The sequence below is a fragment of the Stegastes partitus genome, unplaced genomic scaffold (genome assembly GCF_000690725.1).
Source record: "Stegastes partitus isolate 25-593 unplaced genomic scaffold, Stegastes_partitus-1.0.2 Scaffold1402, whole genome shotgun sequence".
Taxonomy (NCBI): Eukaryota; Metazoa; Chordata; class Actinopteri; family Pomacentridae; genus Stegastes; species Stegastes partitus.
The window spans coordinates 35978-51153 of NW_007579133.1; the positions used below are offsets into that span (position 1 = coordinate 35978).

The 15176-nt window shown below is 46.1% G+C and overlaps 1 protein-coding gene across 3 annotated transcripts in view; it reads right to left on the reverse strand.

The window, feature by feature from the left end:
* Nucleotides 1-1468: 1468 nt before the first annotated feature.
* med30 (mediator complex subunit 30) overlaps nt 1469-15176 on the reverse strand; it is a 34919-nt gene continuing 21211 nt past the window's right edge. For all 3 annotated transcript variants that reach the window (XM_008299316.1, XM_008299314.1, XM_008299315.1), the window contains exon 5: nt 1469-2161. In XM_008299316.1, coding sequence (XP_008297538.1) covers nt 2066-2161 — 96 coding nt within the window. In that variant the 3' untranslated portion in view covers nt 1469-2065. The remainder of the gene's footprint in view (nt 2162-15176) is intronic.

Genomic DNA, 15176 nt, shown 5'->3' on the forward strand with positions numbered 1-15176 from the left:
ACGCAGAAGCTGATGGAAACGTTCAGCAGCAGGTTGCAGACGCTGGTGGACTAGTTAGACTAGTTAGAGGCAGAGCAGACAGACAGCAGCGTCACTAACAGCAGACACACCTGCAGGTCTGGAGGATGATCTGACTGCACCTCAGCATCACGAACGAGGAAACACCTGGTGGTTCCTTTCATCCAATCAGAGTCGTCTTCAGTGAAATAAGCCCAGAATGCAGCGGTGATGGAAAACAAACTCATCCGCTAAAAACACACAAACTGATCTGGATCAAGCCGAACCGGTGATACTTCAACGGGCCTTTGGTTTACATGTAAACAAAGCTACGAGTCTGAAAACAATCACATCTGAAAACTCCGTCTTTAGTTTGCATGCAGACAGGAGGAGTCTGACGTCACCGTGTGAGACTAAAGCGTCATCAGGTCACATGTGTGGGTTTGTGTGAACGATCTGGTGAGAACGATGCCAGTTATGAAAAAATAGATCTGTTTTGGGACTGCAGGTGGATCAGTGGTTAGCACCGTGGCCTCACAGCTAGAAGGTCGCCGGTTCACGTCCCGGTGAGGACACCCGGGATCTTTCTGCGTGGAGTCTCCATGTTCTCCCCGTGCAGCGTGGGTTCTCTCCGGGTTCTCCGGCTTCCTCCCACAGTCCAGAAACATGCTGAGGTTAATTGGTGATTGTAAATTGTCCGTAGGTGTGAATGTGAGTGTGCTTGGTTGTCTGTCTCTAAGTGTAGCCCTGTGATAGACTGGTTACCTGTCCAGGTGAACCTGCCTTCACCCTGAGTCAGCTGGGATAGACTCCGCCCCCCATGACCCCAGTGAGGATTAAGCGGTGCGTAGATAATGGATGGATCTGTTTTGTGAACACCGGCTACGTGTGAACGTGGCCTAAATGTTCATCCTGCAGGTTGTTGTTTGGATTTTAAAGGACAGCAGAAGGAAAGAAAAAGACAAATGAACCGACTGAACCCAGCAACAGCCCGGAACAAAAACTTTTCAGCTCTGTTCGATGTGAACGTCTTCACCGACGCTGAGCTCCAGACTCTGATATTTCATCAAAATCACTTCATTTGATAAGAAACTGGACAAACATGAACCATCTGCAGAACACAAACTGTAAAAACCAAAACCGTCTGCACTTGTGGTGCAGCTGTTAAACTACCAGAGACACTCAGGCGGAGGGTTTGTAGTGTTGGTACCATCTGTGGAAACATGTTGGTTCCAGGTTTTATTAGCTGTTTGGTTTAACGATTAGTCAAAGACGTTTGTTTTTACATTTTCTCTGGTCTCCGTCGTTCTGAGTCCTGCTGCCTGAAGACGTCTCTGAGCTCTCTCTCCTCCTGCTTCATGTTCTGGTTCCTCAGAGCTGCAGGACTTTATGTAGAAACATGAAGCTCAGTGAAGGAGCAGGAGACAGAAGGAGGTCAAACGAGTGAAGAAACGAGGTCAGAGGCCTGAGCCACCATAACTACTGTACTTCATTACATGTTCTAAACAGCGTGAGCCGTCCTTTGTGCTGAAAACAATCGTTCATTCGTCAGTTCTGAACGAGAGGTCCGAAGGAGTTTGACGAACACGAACCAAACACACCGTGACACACTGATGAAGACACATTACAGCACAAAGCAGCAGCGACTCCTTCAGAACTCACAGCACCATTTATATTTCAGCAGAATCTTAACAAGGCGTTAGAATGACCCGTCAGCTCTGTTTACATCACATCCCAGAACAGCGACTCAGCGCCGAGGTCTCGTACAAATCCTTCAGATCCACGGAGGTCTGTGATGCTGTGAGCAGAGCATGAAGGTAGAGTCCAGGCTCCATGGCCAGCAGCTACAGGAGACATAGACCGAGCAGCTCCGTCCTCCTTCAGTCTTCGTCTGGAACAACGTCCACGTTAGTTCAGCAAAGTTCAGCCTCAGCTGGTCTGTTTCACCCCGAAGTCAGCTGACCGGCAGGCTGTGTGTGTGTGTGTGTGTGTGTGTGTGTGTGTGTGTGTGTGTGTGTATGTGTGTGTATATGTGTGTGTGTGTGTGTGTGTTGTGAGGCTGCGAGTTTCAGCTCCTGACAGCCAGCATGGAGTTGATCTCCCAGATGAGGTTGCGGAGCTGATCCATGATCTGCTTCAGCTGCTGGTTCTTCTGCTTCAGCTTCTGCAGAAGGACAATCAGAGACAAGAGGAGAAGAAACATCATCAGAAACACCAAATACAATCATAAATATGAATATCAGAGAGCTGTGGCTATTTAAAAACCCTTTTGTCTGCAGAAACAATTAAAGATCTGAGAAGCTAAAAACTGACAAAACACTTCAACAGATAAACAATTATGCATTTTTCAGCAGAAAACAAATAATTCAGGGCTCCAGTCGTCTGATGTGTTCCTACCAACACGGCGTTCTGTGCTGAACACTGAGGATCCTTGTAAACTAGTTTACTAAGCAGAGAAACACATTCTGCTGCTGCTGTCAGTCACGCTAATCTCATAAAAGGCTAAAATAATCCCTTGATGATCGACTGAAGTCAGACTGCTGAGGTCTGGATGTGAGCAGACCAAACACCAACCGTGGTTCAGGGTTCAGTACCAGAACCCTCAGTAGAATCATCTGTTGTTAGCTAAACATGAAGACAACGTGAGGCAGCTCTGCACATGTAAACCATGAACACCGTCTTTATGATCATCAGTGAGGCCACGACATGTAATGTGGAGGAAATAAGACAAAAAGCTGGACACAGATGAGAAAAACACCAACTAGACAAATGAAGGCTTCCCCTGGTCGCCACCTGGTGGAACAACCAGGTACTGCAGCTGGTCTCTGGTACGTTTACTGACATCATGAGCTTCTTCTGCTCAGTTCATATGTTTCTATTTTCTTATTAACAGCAGTTAATCAGTTACCCTTCATTAACATCTCTAGTTACACAGGTGTCATAAAGGAAGACCATGCGGCTTGACTGGCGGTTAGCACACCAGCTTAAAGGTGCGTTACTGCCACCTGCTGGACTGGAGGGTGGACAGAGAGCATCCGTTACAGCTAAAACATCTGCAGTGTGGACAATTGGATCAGATTCTAAGTATTGCATGACCCAGACTGATCAGGGTCAACAAAACCTGATCAGAGAACCTCTAAGAAGAACACGGGGCGGCTGTGGCTCAGGTGGTCAAGCAGACTGTCCACTAAACGCGAGGTCGGCAGATCCCCTCCATGGTGGACGCGTCCTTGGGCGAGGTGCTGAAGCTGACGCTGCTGCCAGTGGGCACCTTGCATGAATGTGATCTGCTCTCAGGTGTAACGGTGTGCTAAATGCAACGGCAACACGGATTACCTCCTGCCTCGGCCTCCAACAGTAAACTCAGAGTTCTACTGGAGGAGGATGAATAAAAGCAGGTTAACTTCAGGTATTTGTTCACAGACAACAGCTGCCTGTTGCCTTCTTCAGCCGACTCCATCAGTCTCCACCTGCTAATCGCTAAGCTAATACTGACATTCAGGGTTCAGGTGAATCAGTGGCTCTTTGTTCTCTGACTGACTGAGTAAACAGACTGAAGAGCTTTAAACCAACAAACCACAGCTCTGAGCGGAGAGAGACTTGTGCTTTAGGAGCACCTCGTCCACGTGGAGCCACAAGCAGCAGATCACAGCAGCTCTGATAGATGCTGAGAGGAGCTGCTGTATCTGCAGTGCAGTGAAATCTATTAAGATTAAATCCATCTCGCTCCGTAACACTCCTTTAGCCATGACTAATTACAGCCATTTTGCGGCGCAGATAACACCTTGAGCAATCGATTTCACACAGCTCTCTTAATATCAGCTGTTTAGCTGATTGTCCTTGAAGATATTCCAGAGTGGAGCATGTGGAAGCTCCTCCAGCTCTCTGCCTTTTGCTTCCCTTTGATTCAGAGCGATGCTGGGATTTGCCTCATTACTCTGACGCTCTGAAATAACTCCGTCATTTACTGCATACTAATGAGTCTTTGTAATTTCACTGAAGACCCAGAACACTGAACAGAAAACTGGTTCTGCAGCTTTCAGAAGCAGAAGAGCTGCTCTCCTGTATTCTTCATCTCAGAGTGAAAACAGACGATTCAGCTTCAAAGATCAGGTTTCTGCTTCAGATTCCTGGTTCTGGACTCACTGCTCCTTCAGACATGAGTTCAGCTTTAACGGTGGAACCGTTGTTCTGAAGACATCTGCTGCTACCAGAGACAGAACACGGTTCTTCAGCTGTGGTTGGCGGTGCTCTGATCCTCCACACCCACAGAATGACATCTAGGAGGTCCCTACACAGAAACACTCTTCAGGAAGCCGATGGATGAACTCATAATGATGCTCTGAAGCCTTCTGGAGGAGTCTGCTCTGAGGAAACACCTTCTGACAGTAACCACGGAGACCAGCAGCTGCTCACCTGCTTCAGGTAACAGCAGGAAACAGAAAAGCTCAACGACTGAGAAGGAAGCAGCGAAACGGAGACGAACCAAGATGAGCTCCGGACAAACATCTGTCAACACATGGCTGAAGGTAGACAAAGTGGTTTGAGCTGAACCCTGATCAGCTCCTGGCTCGTGGTCCTTCACTGAGTTTCTCTGCAGCAGGAAGTCCTGCAGCTCTGAGGAACCAGAACATGAAGGAGGAGAAGGAACTCAGAGACGTCTTCTGTCAGCAGGACTCAGAACCAGGAGACCAGAGAGAAGAGACGTCTCTTTATTTATTTCACAAAAACAGAAACAAACATGGAAACTAAATGGTGGCTCCACACACCAGAGATATTAACTTTGATGTGGTTTCCATCCTGGTCTCCATCCTGGTCTCCATCCTGGTCTCCATCCTGGTCTCCACTCTGCTCTGCTTAAACCTGAAGCCTCCTGGTCACAGCTGATGGCTTCTTAGACCTTTAGCTCTTTACAGAGTGAATGCAAAAGGTTCATTTCTGACAAACTTTTAAATAAGAAAGGAAGAATAACAACATTTTGACTAAATGTCGTTATTTCAGGTTCAGATATGGATCATTGTTTAAAAGATAAGAAGAGGAGGGCGGATGGATAGCTCAGCGGGTCGGGCAGGCGACCCGTGTACAGGAGCTATGATCCCCGAAGCAGCGGCCCGGGTTCAAGTCCAGCCAGCAGCTCATTTGCTGCATTTCATTCCCCCACGTTTCTCTGTCACTCTTTCACTTTCACTATCAATGAAGGCGGAAAAGGCCCAAAACAAATCTTTAAAAAAAAACAAGAAGGCGAGTGGTTAACAAACAGTAGGAACTCTTCCCTTTCTAACTCGCTGGTCTTCTGAACAGTCTGGAGAACAAATGGGAAGCTTTGATTGAGAGCAGGACGGTGGCGCTGCTGCAGAACGCGCTCAGGTGAGCTAACATCTGGCCAGAGGACAGGTGAGCTAACATCTGGCCAGAGGACAGGTGAGCTAACATCTGGCCAGAGGACAGGTGGAGGTGAAGCAGCCGCTGAACATTCACCACCAGAAGCTGTTCACCGCTCGGCTGCAGTGAGTCAGAAACCTCCACCTCCATCAGATCGTCTTCACCTCCGTTCATATCCAGGAGGAACATTTTCAACAGAGAGCAGCTCGACCCGCTCCGCTGCAACGGGCTTTACAAGGTCCGCTTGCTGTGAGAACAAAGTCTTACTCAGAACCCTTTTTTATGTGGAATATATTGTTCTGTGGCAGATAAACTGCAGCTTCATCAGGAAATGTCACTAAATCTGAGCTTGTAATCATCATGTTTCATCACAATCTCTTTATTCTACGTTTTGTTTAAAATTCAACAAAACTGAACAAACTGCAGGAACCAGATCCAGTAAAATAAAATAAAATAAAAATCTGTGCTCTTTGGTGCAAATAAGAACCATCAGTGACGAACAATCAGGTGAACTACAGCGTTTAAACGGGATTTAGGCGAATTAAAACTGTAAATAATTCAACATCTACAGTCTGAGGAGAAAACGTGTTCCAGTGCTGCAACATCTGTGGAAACACGTTGGCCATGATGATGAAGGGTTTTTACATTTTTGTAAATTAATACTCAAAGAAATCTCCGTGGTTCTGAGTCCTGCTGACAGAAGACGTCTCTGAGTTCCTTCTCCTGCATGTTCTGGTTCCTCAGAGCTGCAGGACTTCCTGCTGCAGAGAAACAAGAACCTCAGTGAAGGTCCAGGAGACTGAAGCTGATCAGAGTTCAGAGGGTTAAATGATGGATTTATGTCAGGATTCCTCACGTTCACTTTAAATCTCAGACGTCTCAGTTTCTTGTTCATAGTTTGATTTTAACTTTTATCTGCAGCGACGCTGCTGCAGAACAGAATAGAAATACTTCATTAATCCCAAAAGTTGTTCTGGCTGCTACAGCACAAAGACAAATAAACACAAATAAACAACAACAAGTATAAAACACAACATGTGCAATAAGTGTAATATGTCAAGCTGAAATCATCCTTTAAGGCTGATGAGGAACAAACAAGCATCACTCATGAGGATCTGCAGCGTTCATCCTGAAGCTGAACGTTAACCCGACCAGAACCCTGACCGTGGAGGACAAGAACCAGCTTCTGGAGCTCCAGTCTCCATCATCAGCCTCTGACTCCATCAGGCCTTTCTCCTTTACTCCTACACATCACATCAAAGACGTCGTCCTCAGCAGAAAGGTGGAAGAAAAAAAGATGAATTTTTCATAGAAATTGCTGCATTAACATTCTACTGGAGCAGCTGTGGTGTGTTCCTGGATCAGAAACATCCCGACACCAAGCCTTCACTCACGGTTATTATTCTCATTTCAATCAATCTGATTTCTTCAACGCAGAGCTGCTCCAGATCAGCGTAATCTGTAAACTCCTGGGATTTGTCAAATGTAGGCCATCAAACGGGCGTCTGCAGCTTATCGCCTGATAATTAGCATCTCAGTATTAATTAGCGCTGCTGCATTATCTGCACATTAGAGCGGACGGGAGGGTCTCTTTCATCCATTACAGCACAGAGAAATCAAGCTCATCTTGTAATTATATTATGATATGAATGAGATGAAGCATTCATCTGCTTTCCAGCTATTTAACCCGTTTCATGTGAAAACTCGACGCTGAGCACATGAAGGACCCGACGGTTCTGACGGAGCCTCTGAGATTAGAACCAGCTCTGATGCAGCAGCAGAACGTCGGCGGCGCTGCTAATCCTCGCTGTCGCTGCAACTCAAATCGCAGCTTTGACTCGGTGGATCGGCTGGAATTACAAGTGTAAGTGTCTGAGAGAGGAGACGGATTACAGAGGAGGAGGGTCGCCGAGGAACCAACCACAGACCCTCAGAACCAGCTGCTTCTGGATCTGCACTGACTTCATCTTTTACCTTTACACTGTGAATACTGAACAGAGGAGGGTGTTCAGACTGAGACACCTGGATGGATGTAGAACTGATCTGGTGTCAGGTTCTACCAGAACCCACATGTGTTCTTCCTCCTAAATGTCATGTGTCTATCTGCTGTACTGATGAAGTTCTGAGGCTCAGAAATGATGGAAAAAGTCCATTAAAGTGATCAATCTGGACCCTCCTCTGTGGACTTGAAGGACCTGGACCTCTGGAACATTCACAGTCTGAAGGTAGAACTCTGGTCAGGAGATAAAGGTGCTGCAGAACCAGAACCAGATGTTCTTTGAGCTTTTTTCCAGGTTTGGCTTCATCTGTGAAGCCCAGAGGAGACAGCAGACCTTCTGACTGACTGACTGACCCGAACCCTTCTCCTGCAGCAGCACCATGGTGCTGACTCCTCACCAGTCGCTGCTCTACTTTAACTCTCCTCACGTTACCAGAACAAACAGCTTTTGTCTTTTTCACCTCAGATCCACTAAAGTGGAACCAGATCCAGTGTCTGAGTTTAATTAAATTCTGAGACAAAAACTTGGAAACCAGCCTGGGCTGAGAGGAAAAGGTGCAGCGATTCTCTGAATCATGCAGCGATGACAAATGTCCTGATGGGAACCAAAGTCCTGTTCGGGAGGAGAATGAGGACAAACCGAACTCGACAGTTTTAGCAGCGACGGCATCCACAGCAGAGCTCAGCGGTTGTGTCGACGAGGATAAGTTCTGCCTGAACCGCCTCATGTTCATCTGACATCCAGCACTTCATCAGGGAAACGCCTGAAACACCCAGCATTCAGGAGCTTCTACCTTCTGCAGCTTTAGGAACAAACTTCACATGAGTGCAGCAGCAAAACATGAAGGAAGCTAAACAGAAGAGCTGCAGGTTGTTCACGGTCATGAAGTTCAGCACCAACACTTTGCAGCTCAAACATTCACCTGCAGCTGAACAATGAACGTTTTCTGTCATTTCACAGACGGTTGCTGACAGAATGTTCCTGTAAGTAATGTCCACATCAGGAATGTGTATTTTGAAAGCGTCCTTTAGACTGTGTGGTTCATGTGGACACGCAGTGACTCAGTCTGAACAGTTCTGGACCTGTTTTGGACTCACTTTGGACAACTTCTGAGTAATTTTTGTCAATTTGGACAATTTCAGAGTCAATGTCTAAACAGATTTATAGATATTTATGTCAGTTTAGATTTTTTTTTTCCATTTGGACAGTTTAGGAGGTAATGGGACCGTTTTCCAGACAGTCTAAACAGGTTCTGATTCATCTTGGACCAACAGTGAATAATTCAGGACAACTTGAGTGATGCTGAATCTTTTTGTGATGTTTAACAACGTTTGACTCAGTTTGGACAGTTTTTATGTAAATTTAGACACTTTTCGAGTCATATCTGCTATTTTTTTATTTATTTTTTCCCTTTTGGACAAATTCTAGAGTCATTTTGGAGCACTGAAGGGTTTCACGCTGCTTTGGACTCTTTCTATTGGACCACCGACCATCAGACTGGACCTCCTGCCCAGAGGCTCAGGACAACCAGTGTTCATGTAACACAACAACACAAAGACACACAACTTTCTCTGGTCCCACTGACACGACCGACTGACTCCTGACAAGCCGCTCACGTCGGCACTCGTTGGTTCTGTGAGCTGTGGCATCATGGCAGCAGAACCACCGACTGCTGCTGTCAGCATCACACAGCTTTAGAACCGTCAGTAAATTCATCTGACGGTTCTAAAGAGAAAAGGCTTCAGTCCAAAGAACCCCAGCGAGGAAACTAAACAAAGAAAGTTTGACTCATAGTGCGACCAAAAGAGGGAATGAAAACAACGTGAAAAACTATCAGACGTGTGTTCAGAGTAGTTCAACGAGATGTAAATATCAGTAGGGTTGATTCATGCTTCTGTTGAGGTGTCATCTAATGTTCTTATCTGCTGATATCATCTTCTTGATAAAACACACGTCATCTTGCAGACCAGCTGCAGTACCTGGTTGTTCCACCAGGTGGAGCCTCTTCCTGTTTGATCCTGTAGAGACCAGAGGAGGCGTCTACAGACTACAGTCATGGTGGCAGCAGAGAGCATTGTGGGAGTTTAGCAGCACCGGGACCATGACAGAGACTCTGAGGAGGTTCAGGACCTCCAACCAGAGCTGATGGGTTTAAACCAACTCACAGATCCAACAGACAAACAGAACAGCAGCTGATCCAATAATGACTCAGCAGCTTCAGCAACAACACACGACATCACTCTGACGGACTTTAAATCACCAATTAACCAATTATTGATTAATGTTGCTGCTCATATGAAGGGAAATATTCACATTAACAGCACGTGAAGGATCGACCAGAATCAGCCTTGTGTAGTTAAACTCCATCATGAAGCATCTTGGAGCTCTGCTCATCCAGAACCAACATCTAGAACCAACATCTAAACCAACGTCTGGAACCTGTGGACTCCAGGTTCTGGTTCCTACCAATGATCCACATCAACATTTAGTCTGAACATGTAAAACCAGAACCTTGTCTGGTCCAGCTTCACCCCATCAGGTTCTGCTGATGTTAGAGCCTCAACAGGTGGTGAGATGTGACCAGAGACTGGGTTCCAGTAGAACCATGGATCCATCCATAGACAGACACTGACAGGGACTTTCTGGATCAGCACCAGCCTGGTTGGAGGTTTGGCATGTCTGAGTCACCACATTTCATGGAGTTTGGAGTTTTATTTGTGGAAATAATGAACACGACGTAACAGGTCATCAAGTTTTAAGGTAAAAACAAACTTCAGGTCTGAAAACACATGAAACTCTAAACATTCAACCACAATATCTTACAGAACCTAGTTTTTGATCCCAAACAGCAAATGAAGAAACAGTGAACAGAATCTGAAACATAAATTCTGTGAAATGGCGCCGACTGACCCACATGTACAGGATTCTTATGAACGGATTAACTTTTTCATCAGAGCTCCCAGATTGTGCTGGAAGATGTGACTTCCTGCAAAATAAAGCTGCTGCAAAGTGAAATGTCAGAGGGAGGAAACACAAAGTGGCACTCAGAGGAAACTTGGGGGTAAGTAAGCTCCTTATTGCCCCTCCTGGGGAACCTGCGGCGCTAAATGGACTCTGGTTTACTATCTGACGTCCACAGGGAGCCGGGCCAAGCAGCTTTAACTCAGCCGGCATCACTTAGAACAGCCTTAATTGACTTTATAAACTTTACGGTCTGAGTGTTGTCGTGCTCGGCGCTCGCTTCTCCCACCGGAGCGAAGCCCTTTAACGGGATTGTGAAGGCAGATAAAAGCATCTCTTCAGCACTGGCAGGAATACAATCACCGTGTTGTCATCTTTGCATACACTTTCTTTCAGGTGAAACGCTGCAGTGTCAGCCGGCTGCTGCAGAACTCCTCGGATCGATTCGGTGTCTGAGCCGTCGCTCTGCGAAGCCTCGGCCAGGTAACCTCATCGATCCTCCTCTCTGATCTGATTCCCAGCGATAATAAATGAGGGAAGAAGGCTGTGCTGCTTTAAAACCAGCGATGCCGAAACAAGAGACGATCCAGAGAACACACGTTTACTGACACCATAAACCAAAATGAGTCACAGATTAATGAGCTGCTGTTCCTACACACTTCATACTTGGTTCTGTTCATTTGTCCACAGCAGCAGATGAACTGGACTTTAAACACACTGACTGCAGAGACCCTTAAAGCAGCAGACAGGCAGATCTCTGACTGACGGGTTGGACACCAAATCAATACTTCACAGTGAAACAGTCAAATAAACACCTGGAACATCTGCTGCCTTTGCAACACAGCACATACATGGATTTCTTTGCTGGTACTTCAATAATTTGTTCAGTAAGACTGAACTCTGAAGCTTCTGTCTCATGTTCCTTCAACGAGGTTCTTGTTTCTCTGCAACACAAAGTCCTGCAGCTCTGAGGAACCAGAACATGAAGGAGGAGAGAACTCAGAGACATCTTCTGTCAGCAGGACTCAGAACCATGGAGACCAGAGAAAACACATGAAATAGGATGGATGGATGGATGGATAGATAGATAGATAGATAGATAGATAGATAGATAGATAGATAGATAGATAGATAGATAGATAGATAGATAGATAGATAGATAGATGGATAGATGGATAGACGGATGGATGGATGGATGGATGGATGGATTGGCATCAACTTAAATGAGACGTAGAATACAGTGAATTTAATGCAATATCACGATTTTAAGCTCAAAGTTGGTAAAATGTCACGACCAAGCTGGACGTCACATAACTAGTTCAAGGATCATTGCAAAGTTGCTGTTTTTTTTTTTTTTTTTACAGTTTCTGCTAAATGGGGTAATTTAGGCAATTATTTAAAGACAAACAGCCTTTCAAACATGGTTTTTGAGTTTAGACAGTTCTAACGTCATAAATAATCTACAAAGGCACAATACTGTAAATAAAAATGATCTCAATCTTAAACTTTCTCAGTGAGAAGATTCTTAAAGTTACTCCAAAGAAAACACAGCAGACCAGCAGAGAGAAGGAAAGGATGAGAATAAATATGAGATAGTGGCTGAACAGAGAGTTAAATAGATGAAGTGTCCATGAGCCGATCATTTGGTTGTGACGAGCTCTTAATAAATGCAGCGTCATCAATCAGTAGGTGACTCATTACAAACAGAGGAACCTGAACATCGACCTACACGAGCATTTGTTCACCATAAAGGCAGCTGCTGCAGGAGCTTCACATGAGGAGCAGTGAGTGGTCGTTCGACCAGTGCTTTAGTTTGGACACAGCTGAGGTCAGAACACTTTGTCATGGTGGAACCAGGGACTACAGCTGATCTCCAACACTGGAAGTACGTATTAACTACAAACAGGTGTCAGATTAGGACTTTAAGATCTTACATAAAACATAGACACTTTCCAGGACCATGAAGGTTGTTTATTTTCACCTGTGTTGAATTGTGGTAACAAGACAAAATATTTGCATATCTGCCAACATAAACACCTGATGAGCTGCAGCTTCACCAGTCAGCTTTAAACAAGTCAAACACTCCTTCACTTTAATTAGAGGGCTTCCCTCTCTGACATCTGTGCTGCTAACGAACTCTCTGATGGAGGAAAGTGAAGCTGCAGCTGATAACTGGAGGTGTTTGTGTGTCTGTGTAGCGTGTTGCGTGCACACACGTACATGTGAGTCCATGTGAAGCAGCACATGTGAGTCCTGAAGCAGAAACCCCGTCGCCTCCATCTCCGAGCAGACGGACGCCGTTCTTTCATCTCCGTCAGATGTCTGTCAGGAGCTTAGAGGATCTGAGCCTCCTCTAACACTCAGCAAACACCATCCTTCAAGGGGTTATTATGGGCTGCGAGGCCTCACAGGTGGAGAGAACCTTTGATTTAAATGTTGTTCAGGTGCCAACAGCAGCTCTTCACACGTCACAAGCACCTTGCAACTCAGCGATGTGTTAAATTGGTACAATCACTCACTTAAAATCAGCTCCAGCGTGGCACGTCTCCAGCAAAGTAATACTGGTTCTAATTACCTCCACCGTTCTAAGAGTGGAGGCGGCCGAGCACAGAGAGAACCAGCAGGCACGTTTCTGCACAGATAAAAGGAAGGCAATTCCAATTTAAAGCAGGAGACGTTGTTTACGGAGTGACACTGAGACGAGCCTGTTAGCTTCGTCAAAACTCTGATTTCTTTTCACACCAAGCGGATTCTCAGGTTCAGACGTACCTGAGCAGCTTCTGTCTGAAGTCAGAGCAGAACAGCAGCTTTCAGGGGACGGAACATCTGATCCTCAATCAGCTGCTCGCTTCAAACTAAAGCTAGATGTGGAAACAGACCACCAGATCCCTGAAACTGCAGCAGAAGCTGAAGAACGTCTCTGAATCATGAAGCCATGAGATGTGAACTGAGGCGACCATCAGAGGATCTAAAGACTGAAACAAGCTCTGAAGGCTGCAGACTGGTTCATCACTGAGATGAAACTGATCTAGAAGCACGAGGACATCAAAGCTGTGTCTGCATTTAACAGAAGACACATTCAGCAGTTAGAACATGAAGATGGAAGAACATGTGGGTGGACGTGTGGTGATTATTTGTGTAGAGCTAGAAGCTGCTTCATGCTGTCTTCACGTGGAAGTTCAACAACATCTGAGGCTGATTCTGCCTTAAAGAACGTCACATACAGACACTGGACGGAGGTTTTGGTCAAACTAACAGCAGCAACATGGATCATGAAGCTGTGACTACATCAGTGAATTATTCACCTCAGAGTGGATCCTGTCTACAGATGGTTCTGGTAGGTTCTGGAGGTAGAACGGTCCTTCCATTGTCTAGAACTGGTTCTGACCAGCCACCATCACACATGCTGATATGAGCCTGGAAAGTTTACCCAGAATGCACTTGACATGACCAGAACCCAGGTCCAGTGTTCAGACTGAGACACCTGGATGGATGTAGAACTGATCTGGTGTCAGGTTCTAGCAGAACCCAGATGTGTTCTTCCTCCTAAATGTCATGTGTCTATCTGCGGTACTGATGAAGTTCTGAGGCTCAGAAATGATGGAAAAAGTCCATTAAAGTGATCAATCTGGACCCTCCTCTGTGGACTTGAAGGACCTGGACCTCTGGAACATTCACAGTCTGAAGGTAGAACTCTGGTCAGTAGATAAAGGTGCTGCAGATACAGAACCAGAGGTTCTGGGGGAACTTTGTTCAGATTTTAAATGACCCGTAGATGACAAATGGACCTTTATCTCTTTGAGTCCTTTCAGAAACATACAGACGGTGACGGTTGAACATGCAGACAGCAGCTTCCCTTCTTCTCTGTGTAAATAAGAACCAGCTCCTTGTCGCTGAAGCTCCCAGCGGAGGCCTCATGACCGGAGAGGCTCTTGAAAACTAAATTAAAACCATTTGTCTTGACTGGAACCGTTGGTCTCACATCAAGCACAAGTCTGCATCCTAATGTTCCTCTTCATGGTGATCTCACAGTGTCAGAAAATATAAAAGCCAACATCCATTTCAACAGATGAGCAATGTGCAGGACACAAGGAGAACCCTGCTCTGCTCTGCTCTGCATGGAGAACCTGAACACTGCAGCTCCAGCAGCTCCACAGCCTGAGACACCGGAGCAGGAAGCAGCAGTAAGTGGGGTTACACCACCACCACATGCCGGGAACAGTCTCCAGAAACTACAAACCTCTGAAACCCCCTCAGGAGCTCTAAAGCTCCTCCGCCCCACTGACCCTGCAGAACAATTAACAGCCCCCAGACACCCAGAGCCTGTAAAGGCCACGTGTGAGGCTGCTAACGAGACGCTGCAGAGCATTAATGGAGGGAGGATGCTGCCGGAGTGGACGGAGACCGACCTGGTGGGCCGTAAAGCTTCTCTACCAACAACCTCGTTCAGCCTTGTTTAAATGCTGCCATCTCCCACCAGCTTATTATCGCCGTCCATCTATCCGAGCAATGCAATGTTTAGATTCTGGGATTCCTGTGTTCAGAAGAAGAGCCGACATCCCTCTCACTGAACCGGTTCCTCTACAGACAAACTGCATCTTTCATTTTCTAACGTCTCACAAATACGTTTCTAATCAGACCTTCCTTTGATTTCACTGTTTTACTGACAAACCGTCATCAGACTGTTGGACCATCAAGCAGAAGCTCAGAGGAAAGTCTGGAGACCACCGGGTTCACAGAGGATCTACAAACATCAGCAAGCTTCTCCTTTACTCACTGGGAGGAAGAGCAGGAGCAGGAGGAGGAGGAGGAGGAAGAGCAGGAGGAGGAGGAAGA